General features: G+C 43.1%; 4 protein-coding genes across 13 annotated transcripts in view; 3 read left to right on the forward strand and 1 right to left on the reverse strand.

The window, feature by feature from the left end:
• The window catches only part of LOC135944409 (uncharacterized protein CG43867), a 108,675-nt gene extending 99,070 nt beyond the window's left edge, over nucleotides 1-9,605 (forward strand). For 5 of the 9 annotated variants that reach the window (XM_065491318.1, XM_065491321.1, XM_065491319.1 and 2 more), the window contains 20 exons: nucleotides 1,304-1,435; nucleotides 1,524-1,607; nucleotides 1,662-1,784; nucleotides 1,845-2,080; nucleotides 2,133-2,257; nucleotides 2,319-2,561; nucleotides 2,621-2,763; nucleotides 2,818-3,088; nucleotides 3,148-3,440; nucleotides 3,500-3,826; nucleotides 3,878-4,063; nucleotides 4,669-4,774; nucleotides 4,833-4,945; nucleotides 5,009-5,233; nucleotides 6,446-6,765; nucleotides 7,000-7,177; nucleotides 7,233-7,759; nucleotides 7,823-7,952; nucleotides 8,280-8,498; nucleotides 8,920-9,605. In XM_065491318.1, the coding sequence (XP_065347390.1) occupies nucleotides 1,304-1,435; nucleotides 1,524-1,607; nucleotides 1,662-1,784; nucleotides 1,845-2,080; nucleotides 2,133-2,257; nucleotides 2,319-2,561; nucleotides 2,621-2,763; nucleotides 2,818-3,088; nucleotides 3,148-3,440; nucleotides 3,500-3,826; nucleotides 3,878-4,063; nucleotides 4,669-4,774; nucleotides 4,833-4,945; nucleotides 5,009-5,233; nucleotides 6,446-6,765; nucleotides 7,000-7,177; nucleotides 7,233-7,759; nucleotides 7,823-7,952; nucleotides 8,280-8,498; nucleotides 8,920-9,120 (4,182 nt within the window). In that variant the 3' untranslated portion in view covers nucleotides 9,121-9,605. Of the gene's footprint in view, nucleotides 1-666; nucleotides 935-1,303; nucleotides 1,436-1,523; nucleotides 1,608-1,661; nucleotides 1,785-1,844; nucleotides 2,081-2,132; nucleotides 2,258-2,318; nucleotides 2,562-2,620; nucleotides 2,764-2,817; nucleotides 3,089-3,147; nucleotides 3,441-3,499; nucleotides 3,827-3,877; nucleotides 4,064-4,668; nucleotides 4,775-4,832; nucleotides 4,946-5,008; nucleotides 5,234-6,445; nucleotides 6,766-6,999; nucleotides 7,178-7,232; nucleotides 7,760-7,822; nucleotides 7,953-8,279; nucleotides 8,499-8,919 lie in introns of those variants that run through there. The other 4 variants (XM_065491326.1, XM_065491322.1, XM_065491320.1 and 1 more) reach the window with 4 other exon arrangements.
• A 941-nt stretch (nucleotides 9,606-10,546) lies between these two features.
• Nucleotides 10,547-14,741, forward strand: Usf. Its single transcript, XM_065491727.1, has 5 exons — nucleotides 10,547-10,908; nucleotides 11,414-11,682; nucleotides 12,377-12,645; nucleotides 12,918-13,067; nucleotides 13,977-14,741. Exons 1-5 carry the CDS (start codon nucleotides 10,880-10,882, stop codon nucleotides 14,226-14,228), a joined length of 969 nt encoding a protein of 322 aa, XP_065347799.1. The 5' UTR covers nucleotides 10,547-10,879; the 3' UTR covers nucleotides 14,229-14,741.
• Nucleotides 14,742-14,860: 119 nt separating this feature from the next.
• Vps25 (vacuolar protein sorting 25) lies at nucleotides 14,861-15,886 on the reverse strand. Its single transcript, XM_065491730.1, has 4 exons — nucleotides 15,784-15,886; nucleotides 15,307-15,540; nucleotides 15,117-15,247; nucleotides 14,861-15,046 (listed from the first exon to the last, which is right to left on the reverse strand). Exons 1-4 carry the CDS (start codon nucleotides 15,822-15,824, stop codon nucleotides 14,934-14,936), a joined length of 519 nt encoding a protein of 172 aa, XP_065347802.1. The 5' UTR covers nucleotides 15,825-15,886; the 3' UTR covers nucleotides 14,861-14,933.
• A 58-nt stretch (nucleotides 15,887-15,944) lies between these two features.
• Nucleotides 15,945-21,255, forward strand: Grip163 (gamma-tubulin complex component 6). Of its 2 annotated transcripts, none has more exons than XM_065491724.1 (10): nucleotides 15,945-16,318; nucleotides 16,380-16,740; nucleotides 16,784-17,084; nucleotides 17,138-17,296; nucleotides 17,358-17,641; nucleotides 17,694-17,916; nucleotides 18,340-18,565; nucleotides 18,619-18,811; nucleotides 18,863-20,609; nucleotides 20,851-21,255. In XM_065491724.1, the coding sequence occupies exons 1-10, from the start codon at nucleotides 16,138-16,140 to the stop codon at nucleotides 21,088-21,090; spliced, it is 3,915 nt and encodes a 1,304-aa protein (XP_065347796.1). In that variant the 5' UTR covers nucleotides 15,945-16,137; the 3' UTR covers nucleotides 21,091-21,255. The 2 variants fall into 2 exon arrangements, with proteins under 2 accessions (XP_065347796.1, XP_065347797.1); XM_065491725.1 differs by having other exon boundaries at nucleotides 16,799-17,084.
• Nucleotides 21,256-21,257: the final 2 nt, after the last annotated feature.

A 21,257-nucleotide genomic window follows, 5' to 3' on the forward strand; every position in this document is an offset into this window, starting at 1 on the left:
CTAATGAAGAGGCGGCGAATTCATTCACGCTCTTTGCCACTGTCCTTATGTCAGCGACAGATTCTAGCAAATTGCTCGCCTTGCGCCGTCGGCTTGCGGGCACAAAAGGAAGAAAGCTGCCAGCTGGGACTGACTTGAATGCTTGACGACTAATGTGTGCGGTTAGTTGCCGTTTGCACACAAAGTTGGTCCTTGCGCAACTCTCTCAGCAAAAAACTGGTTGGAAATCGCAAAGTTTTAATTGCGTAAAGTCGCAAACGCTTTCATTCAGTGCGCGATTATTTCTACTCCAAATATTTGTGCCGAGCCGGCGCAATTAATCAAACGCCAAACGAAATCTGGCTGTTCCGCCCCGAGCCGCGCCTCCGCCCCCGCCACCCAAGGTCGCAGCAGCTAGACTGCGTGGCGACGGTCCGAGACGTCGGTTTTCACTTTTGCACCGTGGGCCCGAGTCTTACTTGGGAGCGGAGTTTCCTCTTCACCGGTTACCATAGTTACTCTCTGTCTCTCTGGCTCGGTACGAGAGTACGTAGCACGGGGTCGCTGCTCCACTACATGCATTTCTTCTTCCCCCCAGCGTGGTGGTTGGTATGGGAGCGCTAGTGGTATGGTGTCATTGATTTTTGCGAGCGCCCGCTCTCTCTCTCTCACAAACTAGCCAACGAGCGAGAGAGCGTCCGCCGCCGCCGCCGCGTACACTCACTGCCTGCATACATGGCAGCGAGGGCGCTGCTTTTGATCGCCTAGCGCGGCATCCCGAGCCCGACCCCGGCGGATGGTGACCCGCGAGGGCCGCAAATGCCCCCTCGCCTGCTCCAAGGACGCGATCATGGAGCCGACCAGCGTTTCCAGCAACGGGGGCTGCGCGCCCGTCCATGTGAGCCCCGTTCCCGCGCCCAGAAGATTCGCTGGCTCGTCGAGACTCACGGCCATCGTGAGTAGCGTAGCTGAGAGACTGACGTTGTTTTGGTTCGGACGCGCGCCTCGCGACAGGTGCGGCGGGCTGACGGGACCCCGCCGCGCTGATTCATATTTACCGCGACTTTATTTTAAACACAAAATTCGAGTGCTGCAGTCGATATTGATCTGGCTTTGTAATTTATTCTGCTTTCTCACGTGCCTCTTCGGAAATATTACGATTGCACGGTGACCCCGATTCTTTTCACTTTACTTTAATGTCCCATCTGATTGTCATGTGCGCCACTTCCCACTCTGGCGCCTTTTCCCCCGACGACCTATTCCAACCTATTCGACGCGTGGGTGACTCAAGTGCTAATTCAAGCCGGGAAATTTCTTGCCGCAGGTCAGGAGCATGGAGCAGAGATTGGCCGCGGAAAACCCGGCCGACTGGTCACCCACCCCCAGCGGTGGCGGCGTCGAGATTCACGGAAAGGAAAAGGAAATCTCGCGGCTAGAGTCTCAGGTAGAAGAACAGGTGAGTGCTGCTGCGGGGAAGACCTATTACTGTCTCGCCGTTTTTCGTCATCATGTCGGTGTGTTTGATATTATTTTGTCGTTTGCAGCGGCTGCTCCGCCTGCAAGATGCCAAACAAGTTGAAGCGAAAGCAGCTAAAATCAAGGAGTGGGTTACCAATAAACTTAGAGAGGTTTGTTCACTTTTTCTGCCCACCCGACACAAGTGCTGATGCACAATTTTACAGTTGGAGGAGCAGAATCAACAATTGAGGGAGCAGAATCAAAAGTGCACCGAGCAGCTCGACCTCTTGCGAAACCACCTGACGCAACTGGGCCGACAGAGACGAGGATCCAGCAAAGACAGACATGTAACAGATCCATTTTTTAAAACGACAAGCTCCTCATTTTTTAATTGCATCCTCGCGCAGACGTCCAGAGCCAGCCTTGCGGAGGCTGACCAGTCACCGCCCCCAGCCTCCCTGCCCCCAGATCTTCCAGCTCGTCCTGCCTCAGCCTCTTCCTCTTCTCTCGGGCTGTCGTCCACTCACGGTTCTTCCCTAGGACACCGCCGCTCAGACAGCCTGGGCTCTTGCTCTCCGGAACCAATGTACCTGGACGCAGACCACGGTGGGGGAAGGAGACGATCGAGACACCAAAGACTTAGGTACTTGAAGGTTATTCAGGGATTGAATAATTTAAAAATAATTTTATTTCAGTCCTGGCCCAAGCAATTTGACCCGTGATATACACGCTGCTGTGGCGAGCCTTGTTCACCTGCCGGCGGCGTCGCGCACAAGTCCCTGCGCCCCTTCTAGCACGCCATCCCTCCCTGCTTTCCAAGGTTCGTTGTCCTTTTAATTTTTAAATGACAACTGAAAATTTAATTTGCACTCAATGCACAGTTGATGACGGCCAACACGATTACGCTGAAATATACACGCCAAGCAAAGAGAGCGTTACAGGCTCCTGGGGCGCTGCTGGAACCTGCAGGGAAAGCTCAGGAGGCAGCAGCAGCGGCGGCAGTGACCAAAGAGCAGACCATTCCCAAGCCTCCTGCAGCTGCATCGACGACTCCAGACCGCCGACACCCCCGCTTCATAGATTCCCCTCTTGGGAGTCGAAAATTTACCAAGTAGCGGACGAAGGTAGAAATAATTCATAGTTTATCGCTCTGTGTACTCACGAATTTATGACTCCTCAACAGGCTTCCAGCTTCCTAGCATTGTAAACGGCACTTCGACAATGAAGAGTGACTCTACAAACAACAACACCGGCTCCCTCAGGGGACCAAAACCTGGAGGCTATATTGGGGACATTAGCGTACCCGTGTACGCTACCGTGAAGGGGGTAAGAATCGCACGTTGCAATATTTTCTCAAAGTAAATAAATTTTTCCCAACAGAGAGCCAGCCAGATCCGGTCCATGCCCTTCACTGGCGATTCTTCCGACTCCTCTGACGGCGAAGATGGCCATAACACGGCCAGCCAAGAAAACACCCTTCGTGGCGTGAGCAGGACCAGCAGTGGCGGCGACACCACGGACCAGTCTTCAGGGGACACGGGATCTAATCCAAGCAAGAGTTTAAGGACGTCCATGCAGGGCCTCACACTCTCACCTGCAGCCAAACTCAATGCAACAAATAGCAGCTCATCTCCGTCAAAGATTAAAAGAGGTGAGTAAAAAATGGAAAATTTCCTGTTGATAAAATTTTACACAAACTCATTTTGATAGAAAACTGCTCAATGGAGTCAGCTACCAGCGAGGATTACGCCATTCCACCAGATGCGCTGTCGTGCTGCGAATCGACAAGCATTGAGTCTTCAATGCCCTCCTTGGTAGCCGGCCGCTCCAATTCATGCATGATGGATGTGCACGTCACGCCTGTGCACTCAGCCAACAGCACGGGCAACAGGGAGAGTTTGGAGAAGCAAGGCTACCTCACCAAACTGGGTGGCAAGCTGAAAACCTGGCGGAAGCGGTGGTTCGTTCTTAAAAACGGCGTAATCATGTACTGGAAATCGCAGGTATATATTTTAAATCTTAAAATACTGGATTTTTCTTCATTTGTGAAAAATTGTTTCAGAATGACGTGAGCAGAAAGCCGCAAGGCCACATCGAGCTCGATGACCTGTGCAGGGTCACGAGAGCGGAAGGCGCAGCCACGTTTGAGATCTCAACTGGTAAAAAGACGTACTACCTGACAGCAGACTCAATCGCCGCGATGGAGGACTGGATTAGAGTGTTGCAAAACGTGCAGCGGAGAAACGCGACCAAGCTGCTCCTGCACAAGGAAGAGCACAAGCCGACCATCCAGGGCTGGCTGACCAAAGTCAAAAACGGACACACGAGAAGGTGCTGGTGCGTGCTAATCGGAAAAATGTTCATGTACTTCAAAGGGCCTACAGACAATGTGAGTGTTTCCTTCGACCTTTGAATTAGTTGAGTAATTCGGTCCCTGCAGACTCCACTTGGACAAATCAATATGAGAGACGCGAGAGTCGAGGAGGTCGACCACGTCTCAGACTCAGATAGCGCAGAGGAGCACGACGGCGATCGCATCCACCTGCACTCTTCAGACCTCACCATTGTGCTCCACCCCTCGCACCAGGGGCCCACGTACCTGATAATGCCAACAAAGCAGGATAAGGTATAGATGGTGAATTTGCTTGTTAATCCATAAATTATTTAACACAAAATCGCACAACAGACAAATATACAAGGTCGATTTCAAGTTCTGGTGGGTGACAAAAATATTCAGGATCTGTTAGAAACATTTTAAAAATCTACTTCTGTATGAACTTTTCATAATATTCTGGACAAGAGAGAGAAAATGTAATTTGATGATCATGCTCAAAAAGCTCTAGTCAGCTAACTTGAATGAAAGCCTGGATTTCATGAATTTCAATAAATAGACAAATGCCTTAAAAATGGATTTAACTTATTCTAATTTTTGAAAATCGTTTGGATTGAAGCATGTCCAGATGGCTTGATTGCCGTAGCTGACAATAGATCCAATGGCTAAATCGAATAATTTTAAGACTATACTGGTAGATGATTTTTAGAGAATTAAAGTTAAAGGTGGCAAAAATTGCTTTTCTTTCTTTATTTATTAAGTGCCTTGAGAAAGAAATACCCAACGATTGAAACGTCACACCCAGATAAGTGACCATTGACAAATCCAATGGCCTCTCTGTTTACATTTCTTTACCTGCATTTTCCTCTATTTTTTATATATATTTTCTGTTTCTTCAGGATACGTGGATGTACCACCTGACGGTTGTGTCAGGGGGAGGCTCAAATGCTGGCACTCAATATGAACAGTTGGTGCAGCGATTGATGGAAGTTGATGGCGACCCAAGTAATTATTAAATTAATCCTCCATTCACAATTGATGCTGAAGCATTTAACCTTCACAGCTTGCGTTCTTTGGAGGCATCCACTACTCTTACACACCAAAGATAGCATTACTTCACCCTTGACTACTCTGCCTAGAGAAGAACTGCAAGCGGAAGCCCTAAAACTCTTCAAGGTAAAGCTTCTCGAATTTCAATAGAAGGCGCACCTATTGAAAAAAAATTAACCTTGATTACAGTCCTGTCAACTCTTCATGTCGGTACCACTGGACGCTGCAGGCATCGACTACCACGTGGTGCTGGCGCAGAACGCACTGCAACAGTGTCTCACGTCCCCGGAATTGCAAGCAGAACTGCTGTGTGGATTGATGAAGCAAACATCCAGGCACCTCCAACACAAGATTGGAGTGCAGGTAAACCCTCGCCTGCTGCTCTCCGACAAGCTTAGGCACTCAAAGCGCCGCGTAAGTTTTGTTGTTGTTTTTTATTTGCAAATCACTCACACACATACCCTCTAACACTTTACCCTTTAAGTGAATACTCTCTGCCTCTACATTTTCAAGGTCTAACAAGAGCGTAAATTTTATTCATCTGGAATGGAAAAATTAACCCAAATCGTCAGATACTATCCTGAATGCATTTTTCCCATTTTCATTTATATTTTATGTTCAAATTCAATGCACGCGTGTTTATAGCATGAAATCGCTTTTGTTGTCAAGAGAATATATTCAATTAAAGACTATCCATGATTACACGTGCAATGTATTTTAGTAACGCAAAAATGCTTCTCAAATGCATGAGCTTATTCAGCTTTTAGCAAATTATCAAATTGTTAAAATTTCTCACTAAATAATTAATCATCCATACTAGGACTTTCATTAAGGTTGAGGTCCAAATGCATTTCTCTTTTTCTTATGGTCACAGAAAAGAATCTTTTTCCATAGTCAACTGAAATACATTCGGATTTTCACACTGCACACTGCATAGAGAACAGTCAAGAGCTACAATGCACTGTCTAAAGTTGAGGCTCGTTGCACTGGCATTGAATGTTCTCTCACTGCCTGATTACATTTATGTGTACTAAGTTTATACATGATCTATATTTATGTCAGCTCTGGAATGGAATGTTTACGATGAAAGCATTATTTATATATAAATTGTAATCAAAATGCAACCCTGGATCCTATTTCCCTAAAAACGAAATTTTATCCTTGGGAAGGACGTAAAGGAGGCCCACAGAAGACACGATTTCCCACACCCAGATATTTATCTCTTTGTTTGCTTCTTCAATTTATAATTTCAAGCATATAATTATATATCTTCGGTGTAAAGAAAAAACAAATTATCTTAATTGTTTCTCTTTGGTGTCCACAATGCAAGACATTAGCTATATATATTTAGAATAGTCGGTTATTCAAGATCAATGTAATTTTGAACACTGTTTTCTTGGTGTACAATTTCGCTTATTTCTGATTTTACTTATTAGTTCACTATGGCAATGCAAAATTTGTGTTTTTCGTTGAGAAATTAAATTCAGTTTAGCAAGGCATCGGCAATCGCGGCTAAGCTGGTAAGAGGAAAATTTTAAGAAAATTTAAAAATCAACGACAGTACGGAATACTTGGCAAGCAAAGGGATTGACGTATCCACCCTCGTGTGTCCCCATTCCATTCCAGCAGTTGCTGCTGTGCGCCACGCAATCGTTATTCTTATGTGACGCCGCAAACGCTCAACAGAAGGCATCTCCGACCTCGCAACAGTCTGCACCCGGCGGCGCCATCGGTGGCGCCGGACCCACTGGGGCCGGTGCCACGGGCGCCGCCTCCACGGCTGGAGGCAACAACGTGCTGCCTCTCGACTGCAAGGCCAACCCGCCGAGCTTCGTCTTCATCCAGGGCTGGCAGCTGCTTGCGCTCGCTGTCTCCCTCTTCCTCCCCAGGAACAGCCGGCTCCTCTGGTTCCTGCGCCTGCACCTCGCCAGAAATGCAGACTCCAAGTGAGTAGTCCCATTAACTCTGCGAAATTTGCGTTTGTCTTAACGCAACATTTTTTCGACCGACTTTTGTCTCTTCTGTGAGATGCGTAACCCCCGTGATAAGCATTCTGCATTGAAAAGCCTAATTAATGAGCTATTTATCACTAAAGTAGCGAATTTCAGACGGTTTTTCACAAAATATTCGAAATTTTAATACTCTTTATTGGTGCTAAATAAACGGTCTTTTATTTTTAGAACGGAATGCGGAAAGTATGCCGCGTACTGCCAAAGAGCATTGGAGAGAACCCTGGCAAATGGAGCTAGAGAAGCGAGACCGTCAAGAATGGAGGTGCTGTCCATCCTTCTAAAGAACCCCTACCACCACTCACTTCCCCATGCTATCCCAGTCCACATGCTAAACGGAACCTACCAGGTAAGAATGTTAAAGAAATAACCAATGAAAATATTAATACGCAATCCTTTGCTAGGTTGTGAGTTTCGACGGCTCAACGATTGTGGAGGAGCTTCTGGCGTCTTTAGTGCAGGAGATCGGGTGCCGGGACGTGACCCAGTCGGGCTTCACCCTGTCCAGCGATGACCCCATTGACCGTGATTTAGAGCACTACGTAGCGCACTCGGCGAAAGTCTGTGATGTGATTTCCAAGTGGGAAGTGGCCTTGAGGGAGAAGGGCTCGGGCAAGTTTGAGAACTCACGGGCTATCAAGCTGAGCTTCAAGTCGCGTCTTTGGTGGCGGCACAACACCAAGCGCGAGACGGACAAGGAGCGGCTGCTTTTGTGTTACCAGTGCTCCCAGCAGGCGGCCAGAGGCCGCATGCCCCTCAACAAGTCGCTCGCGCTCGAGCTGGCCGCCCTGATGGCCCAGATCGACATGGGCGAGTACCCTGAGAAGGCGCCGCCGGGCAATCCGCACTTCCTCGCGCAGCAGCTGCAGTCAGCAATGGACAAATTCCTGCCCGCAAGGTACAGAGACAACGCTACGCCCCAACAGCTCACGTAGGAGGATAGTCTAAATTGCAATTAAAAGTCTTCTAAATATTTTTATTTATGATTTTACAGCGAGCTGCATGATAATTTGGCTGAGAAGTGGATCGCCTTACGTGGAAGGAGTGTGATTGATTGTGTTAGAATTTATTTGACGTGCGTCAGAAAGTGGTCATATTTTGGAACTTCACTTTACCAAGCCAAAGTAAGTTATCAAAAATTCAGACATTTTCCTTTGCAATTATAATTTTGATATCCATATACTTTTGTATTGACAAAAACCAGCAAGAATCATTTTTTTTCGCTTCAAATTTAAAAAGATTTTAACCGATTCTGTTGATTAATTATATAAAGGTTCAATTGATTTCAAAATTATATTAAATATTCCACTTTTGCTATGTATTTAATGATAGTTAAAATATTTTTAAATAAAGAAATATAATTATGAATCAAATCTTTTGAAACTGAATAATGAATTAGACTTAGCAATAATTGACCTCAAAGAGTAATGAAAATCAACTGTCAATTTCAGATGTGCTCAGGTCCAGAAAAAGGTGTTGTGTGGATGTCTGTGGGCGAGGATGCTGTGACAATTCTTGAGCTGGGCACAATGGCGCTGAAGGCGCGATATGCATACACCAGCGTGGTCACCTTTGGCGGTTGCCAAGATGACTTCATGCTGGTGGTCAGTAGGGAGGCAGAGGGCAAGGGCACGTCCCAAAGACTGCTGTTTGCTTTGAGCCAAGCAAAGGTGGGTCGCATTGTTTTTTTTTTAAAAATCGATTTTGAATCATTTCCTATGTTAAATTCCATCCAGGGCCATTTTAACCTTCAGGGCTGCATAGCTCGCAAAGTCAAATAAAATATATGCCTCTGTTATAGATATCTCTTTTAGCATTTAATACTACACGATTTTAATAATTTCGCCGAAGACTCAAAAACTCAATTCCTAAGTTTCCTTGCGAGTACAAAATCCTATGCAGTTTGCTAGTTTTGATTTTGCTCACAGTTGTGTAGAATTATAACGAATATTATATAATTTTTTAATTTTTTATCCGTCCAAGATTTAAGTTATTTTTCGTATACTTTTTAATTTTTAGCTATTCGTTAGAATTCCGCTTTCAACCCCAAACTATTTTCTAACATGAATACCCTCTCCCCTCATTTTGCAGATTCTGGAGGTGACTCTGCTGATAGCCGACTACATGAATGCCTTAGGCCAAACGCTGCCTGGAACGCCACAGACTAGCTCTCTGACCCGGCACGGCTCGCACCGGTCGCAGAGGTCGCGCGCCGTGGGCACCATGTCGCACTGCGGCACCAACTCGCGAGGCCAGCACTTTAACATGACAGCTTCGACAGACACCGCATAGCCCTCGGCCACTGATAGTCCAGTAGCAGCGACAAGCAAATCGCCAGCACCCAAGAAGCCAGCAAATAATGTCCAAACCAATGGCTGCTGTCAGCGCTCAAGGCACATAACATACAAACCAGGCTGTAAATTTTAAAGGAAAGAAAATAACAATGAATTACAAAAAGTGCTAAAACAATGAAGGACATTTCGATTTAAAAGTGGTTTAGGCCCATGTGCGGGAGATTTTGATATTACCAATTGTGTAACTCGGTAAATTTATATGTTAAGGTACGACTTGTAATAAGCTAAAAAAAAACACACACACACACACAGTTCTTGCAACTGCGAGCATTCCTAAGTTGTTCTCGATTGATATTAAATAAGTATATATGTATTTTTGCTTTAACTGCATAACAATGAGAAAAGCTCTGATTTTGAAACGTGTATTGACAACTTTACTGGTTTTTTTCATAACTGATATAATATAGACAAAATATTTAAGCACTTGTGGCGTTTTCTTCATAATTAATAATATACCTCTAATTAAAGAAAGCGAAATAGTAAATAATTTAAGTTGGAATTTACGGTCGATTTCTTGAAAAAATTTTTATTGGAAAAATTTTAAGAACAAAAATCAATTGAATATTTATTCACTTTTCCTATATTTAATGCTAAATATTTTCCGAAAAAAGGGATAATATTGGAAAAGCAAGTCGACGGAAACCTTTTGAAATGACGCCAAACTCAATGATTTAAGACGATTTTTAGTGTTTCGGTACTCAGGGCCACGTCAGGGTTGGAGCATGGAGGCTGCATTCAACCTCAAATGGTAAGATTTGGTTACCATAATTAGTGTGATTCAGAAAATTTAATACAAAAAATTGATTTATTCACTGTTTGATCAAAGGGCATATATATGAAAATTAGGAAAATTAAATAATTGTTCAGGATCAGAAAGTATATAGATTAAGTTTGATATCTTTTACTCTGTCAAAAGTTGCAGTCCATATATAATCTAACTATCTTAAGTCTTTCATTTTCGGATGTTTTTTAGATAACTAAAATCGGGAATACTTCTTTTCCCAATCTTCAAACATTCAAAATTGGAATTTCCCCATCTCTAAAACAATTAAAGTGCTTTTCGAAAATTTAAACGTCAAAAATTTGCATCAATTAATGCCGTTCAAATTCACTTCAAAGTAATGCTAAAATAAATATTTTGATTAATTTCAAAGATAAATGAATTAAATCGACAATAATATTGTCGTATGTACTGTATTTCAATATTAGCTTAATGTATAAAAATTTGGGTGGTGAAAATTTAAGCGGGTCGATAATTTTAACTCGCACTCTCATCAAAATTCCCACATTACATTATTTCAGTATTCCACCCCTAACTTTGATGTTATCGTAATATTTTCGCGCCACTAAGTTTGCGTGCGCCATCTACACTCGAGGCTACGCAACTGGGGGCGTTGATTCTTCACATTCAGCTGACCTCCAGCTAGAATTCGAGTTTCTTGGCCCTTTCCAGCCCTCAGAGGAGCCTACAAGTGACTGCGGGTAGCTTAGGGTGACCAACCGTGGACGCGAGGCCACTGAGGACACAGCGGGCGCCAGCGTTAAGGGCACAACTGGCCCCTCCTTCCTCCCTCTCCCCGAAATCCAGCTCAACCAGCCATTACGTCGCACCAGCTCACATGACCTGTTGTTTGTCCCCGTGATCACTTGAGCAGGTTCCCTGGCAAATTCAAAATTCGCTAAAAGTTCCCGCAGCCATGGACATGATGGATCCGCTGGAGACCGGGTGAGTGACCCCGAAATCTAGCCCGCGGCCTCTAATGGCCCTCCCTAAACGTGTCTCTCGGTCTGAGATCAGCGATAGACCCTTCTGCACGTTCGACTAATTTGTCCCTTAGGGTGTCTATCTATGTACATGCACTATTAGTGGGTGGACATCCCGTGGCGTGTGCCAAATTGGGCTTCACACTTCATAGAAATTTTATTTTTCTTTGGTTTGTCTGCCTTAAATGCATTTACATATATATCGACTCTGAAATGTGGTGCTATAGCCATGTTTGACAATGGGGGCTAAAAGAAACCTTACACGTGTTGAAATAAATTTTTTAAATACATAGTTGACTGTCTGCTTTAAGTTAAGATCAATTATGATACACAATATTATGTGTTTTTTGTTAATAATTAAAAAATAGTAAATTTGGTTTAAAACGATAAAAATTGTATTTTTGTACCTTTTTGAATTCCAAACTGATTTTATCAATTAAATTTTGATTCCCGTTTGAATGTTTCAGACAAGACCAGAAAGATGGTGAGTGTGAATCGCCAGAGGCGGCCGCGATGGTGGCCGCCGAGACTTGCTTAGTGGTGGACGGTGATCTGAACATAGTGTCAGAAGAGCAGGAGGAGGTGCCGGCGGCGGCCGTCATTCAGCGGCACCAGCCCGTCGTGGTGGCCGCCGGCACCAAGCGGCCGCGTCAGAATCGCAGAAATGTTATTCTGCAACAGGCGACCATGGAAAACGCCACCCTCGTAGAAACTGACCCTTTCGAATCGGTTGGAGGTCCGTCGATTCCCCCTCTTTTCCTCTCTCTCTCATTTTCTCGAACACCCTAATTTGTTTTAGCTTTGGTGGATTCAGTTTGCTTTGGACTCGTCAGACGCGTCTGGCGTAATTTGCAAGTAGATGTTGAGTGAGCACTACTCAGGTGAACTCAGCACCTCAATGGCCAATTTTTTCTTACTTGCCATTCCATATCTATTAAGACTATGTATCAATTGTTCTAGAATTCAATATTTTTTGTTGATGAAAATTTTTGGAAACAAAAAGTTGCATATAAGGTATTTTTAATAACGTTTGTTTACAAGGTGCACATTTCACGGTCTCTTGAAGAATTGAAACTAAAAAAATAGTCGTTCGTCTATAATTCACAATCTTAGTAAAGATCTAATATCTGCAACTCCAAATGTTGTGTTTTTGAACCAGTTGGCCGTAGTGCTCACCAAAGTTTTCTGTTCTTTAAACAGTTTCGTTATCAGCAAGGCTTGTCTCAGAAAAAGGTAGCTGTTTTTGGGTTGTTTTGTAGGGAACGTTTGGTTGCGTTACTCCTTCAATGATGCAGGATTTGCTCTCTGATATTCCTCAACTTCAGAAGCAGGTCCAAAGCTCTTTGCACAAACCTCTTTTCTAACGAAAGCATGACTCTTGTTCTTGATTTCCCTATCGTTGCGTGTTTCCAATCTTTCTATTTTCGCAGACACGGGCAACACCGTCACCTACAGGGTGGTCCAGGTATCCGCTCCCGGGACAGGATCTGTGACTGATGAAATGGACGGCATTTCCCAAATAATCCACCCGACGACCAACTTCACCACTGGGGCGACAGCCTCAGGGGTGCAGGCTGTGCTCACTTCACCAATCAACGGCCAGTTTTATGTGATTGGCTCTCCTCAAGAAGTGTTCACAGGAACCAACACCAGAAACATTGCGCCAAGAAACCAAAGTGAAACTGTGAGAGGGACAACGGTAAGAAAATCGTTTGTACTTACAAGTAATTCCAAGAAGTCGTGCTTGGAGGCGGAATAATTCCGACTAGCCCTCGGACTCCAGGAGATGCAAAGAAATGTGCATTGACTCACCCCCAGCAGGTTTCCACCTTTCCTGCCAGGAATCCTGAGACTTTCAGGCATTTCAATTATCGGCGTTTCATTTGAAAGACCTCGGTTGAAATTTTTAACTACCAAAACCGTCATAGTCGTATCGTGTAAAGTCATTTTATGTTAAAACTCTTTTTTCAGAGACGTGATGAAAGAAGACGAGCCACCCACAACGAGGTGGAAAGAAGAAGGAGAGACAAGATTAATAGCTGGATCATGAAACTTGGAAAAATTATCCCTGATTGCGGGAACGAAGGCGGAAAGCAAGGACAGGTTAATTTTGAGGGGCAGGTGACTAAAAGTTTAAGTTCTAGGAATGCTCTTCAGAAAATGGTTGGACTGCATTTTGGTTTTGTTTGGAATTACCAATATACTCAAACGCATGAATATTTGTATTTAATAACTTACTACTAGTTTAGTTCATGAAGTTAGTTTAGGAAGTGCATGGTTATTAGTTTTTTGAATTCTCACAAGGAAAATCTTGTGATTTGACGTTTTAGTTTTTGGTAAAATTATTAGTATTGCATAGCATCCAAAGAGTTCAGAGATATCACTAGGGGAAATTTTATCTTTTAGATTTTGCGAGCTATGAATTTCCAAATATTTAAAATCCTTACGATATTAAACACGGGAAATATTTTTAAATTAAATTGTGAATCCAGTCATTCAATCCCGATGATTTTCTATTGGAACACTCATTAAAATGTATCGACCGATGGGTCAATTTTTTATAATTCCAGACAGTTCTAAGTTTATATACTTTTGCCGGAAAATTTTGTGATGGCTCATCAAGTGGTTAAGATAATTTTTTTAAATTTCTGTGCTGACTGCCAGCTTATATTATTGTTTCATTGTTTTTTTTTACTAGGAAAAATAATATAAAATTAACATAAATATTCCATGTAGGAATATTGAGCTAAGAATAAATTTTAAAGAAATGACAATTTTCTGAAAATCTAAAATATTGCTAAAATCGTTAAATCGAAAATGTTCCACCACAGTATCAGGAAAAGCTACACGAATTCGATTGGTTCGCTAAAATCTAAAACATGTCAGTCAAAATGATTTACTTAAAACATCACCATAAATATAAATTTATAAAGACTTAACATTACTCGTATCTTCTGTAGTAAGTAGAACATGTAGAATATCAAGCTCATTAAATAAGGAGGTAAATAATAACTCAACCCTCTTTCACAGAGTAAGGGAGGCATCTTGGCCAAAGCCTGCGAATACATCACAGAATTGCGGACCCTTAATCAACGGATGGGCGAAAACATGAAGGAGAATGAGAGACTTGTGATGCAGTTGGAGGCGTTGCGGCAGCAGAACGACGAGCTGCGTCGGGAGAAGCTGGCCCTGCACACGCAACTGACCCAGAATGGAATTGTGCCTGTCGTGGAAGCAGATGCCAGCGCTGAAATTGTAATTGATCAGGACAGCCTGACATAACCATTTGGCATTGTTAGTACTGCGAGTGCCTATCAGCAAATAATCAGATGTTACCATCTAATAGTAATCTGTGGGGATTGTCTTTGGAATTCGCATTTGCCAACAACTTTACCAATAATCAACATCCAGTCATTTTTGGGTATCACTCCAGTGCTCCAATTTAGATTTTTTTTGTAACAATGCTTAATTGTATGTCGACTTGACCTGAATCAATTATTATTTTTTTCTCTTGATTTATGATACTTTAGTGGATTTCATTGCTATTTCAGTAATCAAATATACTTCTTGTAAGCAGATTTTAATATGAGTTGTAATGAATATGCAGTCAGATAGACCTAATTATCTGTTATTTCACTCACACAACAATAATTCCTTTTTTCTGATGGTTATTTCTGTTGTGTTAATCCGCCTTTTGACTAGAAGGAAACTTTTTTGCGGCTGTTGCATCAAAATTGTTTTCAGGTTGCCTGTGTACAAATTTGTGTAAATAATCAGTAGCAGAGTAAAGCCTAACTTGGATTTAATTTCTCTCAACCAAACTCAAAGAGATTTTTTCATTAATAAAAATTTAGATTTCAAGCAATTAGAAATTTCAGCTATGGAGAATAATTTACAATAACAGACTTGGATATTTTATAATAATTATATTTTATAACCAAAAATTTGGTAATAGCACAATTAAATCACAGGATATTAATTTATAGTTCAGAAAAACTTGACGCCCTGGTTATCGTCGTACATCATCATTTCAGCCTTTCTCTCAACTTCCAAGGTGCGGATTGCTCGAATGATGATCTCGGTGTCCAAACCATAAAATTCTTAAAAAGCAATAATTTTGAGTTGAAAAAATTAAAAAAAGAAACAATATTTATTGCATTAATTTCATACCTTCATCAGTTGTGTCATCCCCAGACACGAGCTCAAATAACGTGCATACTGAGTTGGTCATCCCTCTAGCTTGTGCCCAGTTGTAAAGCAACTTGCCCCACTCTTCAGGAGACTTCCAAAATATAAGCCACCTGTGAAGAAAAGCAATTAAGCAAAAAGCCAATTATGAAGTGACCAAACTTAAGCGTGCCTATTTTTTGTTTTGTCCAAAGGCTCTGCATTTCCAGTCTTTTGCAAGTTCTCCAGGATTAATAAAATACCCTCTTGAGACAACTTTCGGTTGATCGTGGAATTGAAGAAAAGAGGACTGCTTTGCGCCTCTCTCACGTCCAATGTGCTTTCTTTTGTATGCTTGTAATAATCCAGGACAATACTTCGCCACGCCAAGAGCTGCTTAGCCCTCGTTTCTGCGTGAGGTTGCAAGCTGGAATAGACAAATAATTTTCAGTGATATGCATAGAACACGAATAATAATATAATCTATAAAGCTTAAATTGTAAAGGTGTTTATTAAATTTTAACTTCATACACCCATGTTTTATGACATCATAACGTAACCATGTAGCCTGTTTTTAAAAACAGCAAGATTTTATTTATTTCACTCTCTTTTTAAGAAAGAAAGGAAGACCACCACCTCCAATATTAACAAACTAATTATAATTTCTTACGTGAAAAAGGGAGGAAAATCGTACTGCCACGGCCACTGCATTTTTCTTCTGTCAAAATTTTGTTTTCATTGATGTTATGTTCCGGCTGCCACGCCCATATTCTGTCGCCTCGCCAGTGCCCTCTGGACTTGGACTTGGTTCAAAATTGATTTTGGCTCCAAAATAGAAATTGCTGCGACTTGCACAGCAGAGTGAATATTTTTTTATTTTGGTCTAACAATTGAGGTGTTTGCTTTATCACATCGCGCCTTTTGTTCTTGTTTACGACTGCATCGTAGCAATGGGGTCTGCGTGTAACAAAATATATGCTGTGACCGCTGAGTGGAAACGCCAGAAAGAGCAGTAGAGTGCAAAATGTCAACGAGTGAGGAGCAAGATGAGACGAGGGAGATTCTGGAGATTTTGTCCGAAGACAGCATTCTTTTACTTACGAAAAAACTAGCCAGCTCTTTGAACAGGGCAAGAAATGGTCAGGCTGGCAAAGTCACTCATCTCAAGATTTACGAAGGACTGTTGTCAAAACGAAGTAGCCCGGGTAAAAGATAAAACTGGTTCTTTTGCTGGTCTGTTCATACTATTATTTGTGATTTTTCCAGATCCTGACGGTGATGAGATTTTGTCCCTATGCATAAAAAACGCAGATCACGACGCACAAACAACCAACCGACTGTTAAAACTGATCGCACAACTCTCAAATGTTGAAAGAGGCAGGGAAATCATTCAGTTCCTGGCTCTCATGGGGAGTAAGAAGCAGAAGAACCCTGAGAACCAAATTGACGTTCCCAGAGCCAGGAACGTTGGCATATTTCATTGTCCAGCCGAAATGCTTGATGGCTCACGTTTTGCTGAACTGCCCCATCAGAAGGCTAAGGATTTTTACCGCACAAGTTTCAGTTTTGATGCCGAACCTGGCACAAACCTTCCACAGTGCTCAAAGTTCTTTCAAAAAAACAATAAGTATGGTCATAAGCTGTCCAATCGCAAATCATTTTGATCAAAGTGTTGTCTTAAGCAGGGATTCCAAAAAGTCAAGGCAACAACAGCCAGAGCGCAAAGACCAAGGCTACAGCTCCAGTGAAGAATCTGAAATTGACTGGGTCGCAGTGTCACATATGGGTCCACCACCGCGGCACAGAACCTGGGAGCAACTCGGCCAGATCGCTGCCACCACAGAAAAGCCACTGCTGACAGACACTGCTGTGATCAAGACGCACACAAATCAAATTAGCAGGACTGAGTTCATGACTCGCTTGGGATACATGCTGATTGGAGTCCAGTCTGATAGTTTTCTTTATTGCGAGGTACTGTGCATGATTATTTAACTTTTGAACTGCATTTAATTGTTAATTTTTAGGAGAGAAAGTCTTTCTATCTTGCCAAAGATGTGCAAGTTGTGGGAATCAGCCAGCAAGCAGTCGCGGAAATGGTCAAGCCAATGATTGCTTGCGGATCTAGTCATGTGATGCTTTCCAAATTTGTTGAGAACCGCCACGAGAGAAGCAGGATTTTACAGGTTTGACCATTCATGTACGCATTTATGATGAGTATTGCAATAATGAACATTATATATCTAGGCCATCCAAAAAGCTGTGGAAAAGTTGCTGCTTGTGCACAGAAAGTCTGTTCAAAATTTAATCGCCCACCACAGGGACAGAGTATTGGCTCTGGTGAGCGCTATGCATTGGATTGGACCTCCAATAGTTGCTGTTTCTGCATTTTGCTGTCCTGCCACTGGCAAAAGACTGAAAGGGTTGACAGCTTTGGAGGAGTTGAGCAAAATTTGCTCTGAAATCATTCCAGGCCGCATGGCCAGTGTGTTCTATTCCTTGCTCAAGGCTGCAGCTGAAGCCTATTTGAGGTAAGTTGGTCACCTATAGGCGCAATTGAGTGCTAAAATGCAATTTTCACAGAATACTCTGGGAGTGGATTTTTGAAGGAGAACTACCGGAAGGCAAAAAGGCAGAGTTCATGATCCAGCCACAACCAGGCATGCTAAGCCGCCGTGACCGAGCTTTCTGGGCTGACTCGTTTGTCATTCTTGAAACTCGAGTGCCCAGCTTCATGAAAGGGCTAGAGGAATCTGTCAAGGAGTGTGGAATAGCGATATCGTTCCTAAAATTGTGTCAGAAAAATGTAAGACATCCAATTTTGTAATTCTGCTTAGTGTGGGAAATTCAGAAGAACATCACATTTCTAAACTGAATTGAATTAATAAGTGGGGGGTCAATACAAGGGCTTTGATATATTACTGTCTAAAATTTTGTAACTTTTTGTTGAACACCATTTTGATATTTTAGCATGTTGTCAGGGTTCACAGGGTTGTCTATATAACCAAGTTTAACGGAAAAATTGGCCGTTTTCCCAGAAAACCAGGGTAAAATCTGGGAAGATAAGCCTCTTAGAGCTTAAACGTTTAGAAATTATTTGGGTACTAATGAAGCCATTCCAATGGTGTGCAGATTAAACCAATAAAGAGCCCACAGACATTAATAAAATGGAAATTTAATTAAATCAATAGCGCAAGGAGAATACTAAATATATGCATTATCTTTCCAGCATCCACTTTTGAAACTGAAAAACAGACCACCAGTTGTCTGCTGCTTGAATGATGCTGAGTTGGACCGTTTGAAAGCGCAATGCGTTATGTATGAGCAAGAGGCTGCAGAACTTTGTGGGCCTCCTGTGACGGCAGCAGAGCAGCTGGAAATCAATCAAGAGCAGCAACAAGCCTTCTTGGCCATGGTGACCAGGGTTCGAGAGGAAAGACTAATTGAAATCAGAGGTAAACTTAATTTATCGCCCATTTGAATGGCACTAATTGGCTGGTAATATCAGCTGCTTTGGAGAAAGAAAGAAAGCTGAAGGCTGAAAGGGCAAGAAAGTTGAAAGAGGAGCTGGCTAATCAGATTGAAGAGGTGAAAGCACGTAAAGCCGCCCAGCTGAAGAAGGAGCAGGAAGAGGAGGAGAAATTCGTGCAGGAGCTGAAGGAGTTGCAGGAAAAACAGCTTAAACTGCTGGAAGAGGAAAAGTAAGAGTGTGGAATTTAACACCGGCTCCAAATACTTATCTATTATTGTAGGGAGCGAATGCGGCGCCACTATGATATGAACAGCAAAGAGCCTGAGGATAAACTTGCCAATGCTGAAGCTGAAATCCAAAGTCTCAGAGAAGAACTCGATTTTTTGACTGGAAAATCCATAGTTGCAGAAGAAGATGAATGTGACGGCAGCAGTATCAGTCAACAGAGCATGGTGAATGACAACCTGCCAGCCAATGAGGATGAAAACAAGAATCCTGTCGCTGCCGAGGGTCAAGATGACAACGCCAATCTTAGTCCTAGGAAAGTGCCGACCTCTTTGCCTATAAAATTGGACCGCAACGAAGGGGATTTGTCCACAATAGACAATACTGCTGCGATTGAGGCTGCGAAGAACAAAGCCAAAGTGTTAAGTCACGAGTACAACCTTATCCAAAACTACGACGAATGTGATTCAGATAGAGTAGCAAAAAAGCCATCAACGTTGCAAGATAATCAGCAGTTGAGTGAGATGTTCAAACTCAGAGCTGACGAGGCAGCTCGCAACAAGGCCCGCGTAATGAATCACGAGTTTTTCTCTGATTTCGATCAGCTAGACAATGCCAAGGAGCTTTTGGACAACAAAACTGCGGACGCGTCCCCAATGGAAGAATTAGCAACGCCCGTGGAAATGTTCGCCTCCACAGACACCGAGAATTGCGAACCTCTGGAGACGCCAGACACGGAAACTCAGCCGTCCGCGATGTCCATCAGCTCTGAGGAGAGCAAGTGCGGAACCCCGCTGGATATGCCTGTGAAACCGTTCCCAGCCTCAGCCAGCAGCTTTTCAGTGAGCAGCATCATGTCGACGATTTCTGAGCCGCTGCGTTGGCAGTCGGTCACCAGCAAGGAAAGCGTCAACCTGTCCATCAAGGAGAACAGCTTTGACTGCAGCAACCACATCAAAAACAGCTTTTTGCAGCACACCGTGTCGGTTGTTCTGAACACGCAGGTGCAGCTGGCCAACCAGTACGTGCTGCACGTCTTCCTGCACGACCAGTCCATTCTGAGCCACTTTAAGTCTCTCCGCAAGTACTTCCTCCTTCTCGACGGAGAGTTCGCCACTCGGCTCACGTCGCAGCTCTGCACCGAAATAGAGCATTTCCAGGACAGGCCGGGCAACCTGCTCAACTTCACGGCGATGAATTTGATTCTGCAGAATGCTCTTGTTGGCTCCGAAGATCCTAACAAAGAGCGGCTCTCGCTGAGTTTCCGCTCTATTCCAAACAAATTCAACGTGTCTGACTCAAACCTGCTGGAGTGCATTCAGCTGCAGTACGAAGTGAGTTGGCCCCTGAACAGCGTGCTCACCAGACACATCCTTCAGTACTACGACCTGCTGTTTACGTTCGTGCTGAGTCTGCGCAGGGTCATTTGGGTACTGGATCAAACCTTCCGCCACCTAAAGACCTGCGACTCCGGCGTGGTAAAAAAGATCTTGAACAACAGCCCGCAGCACAGGACGCTGTGTCAGCACCACTTTGAAATGAGCGCCTTTTTCCGCGCCTTCCACTCGTACATCCTGAACGTGGCCATAGTGCAGCAGTGGCCCAAGTGCGAGGAGGCCATCAAGAAGGTGACCAGCCTGGATGGACTGTATGAAGTGCACCACAAGATGTTCGTCCGAAGCGTCATCTACCGTTGTCTGCTGCGTAAGGAGGCCGTCAAAATCCAAGAGCTGCTCGGGGCCACAATCAGGCCTGTGCTGCGTTTCTACACTCTGGTCATCGCTCACGAATGGGAGTTGAAGGTAGGTTAAGCACAAATATTTAATAAATTTAGGAGTGAATTGAAAATTTTCGGAAGAACCAAATTATAAATAAAACTTTCCAGTTAGTTAGTTATTTCATTATTGAAATCGCATGGTAGCTTCCTTTGAATTTTTTAATAATTAGTTTTTGATGATATACCTAATTTACTTGAATTCTTCGATTTGAATTTATTTTAAATTAAATTCAAATTAGTGATCTATTTAATTTTTATTTTTGTAGGATGATGTATATGAGCACCCGCAGTTTAAGAATCTGTCTCTCGCATACAAGAAGTACCACGAAAGGACCAATTTACTGGCGAAAAATCTGTCTAAATTAGCATCTAGAGGATACCAGAGCGATCTGCAAGATCTGTGTGATTATCTCAGGATGAACGACTTTTACTCTGTGCTGACCGTGGAGCCCACTCAGCCTCATCAGTCCCTTGTTTCATCTACTGCAAGCACACTTAGCAAGTAAGGATGTTGTTTTTAAGACTAGAACAATGTACTTACACCTTCAAGTTGCCTTGATACTCATTTTTAGCGTTTTATCTGCAAAGTATGTTTAAAAATCTGTTAAAAAATAATTTTACTCTGAATTTGCATTAAAAATTGTTGACGGTTTATCTATAAAGGTAAGGGCAT

The sequence above is a fragment of the Cloeon dipterum genome, chromosome 4 (genome assembly GCF_949628265.1).
Source record: "Cloeon dipterum chromosome 4, ieCloDipt1.1, whole genome shotgun sequence".
NCBI classification, from domain to species: Eukaryota; Metazoa; Arthropoda; class Insecta; order Ephemeroptera; family Baetidae; genus Cloeon; species Cloeon dipterum.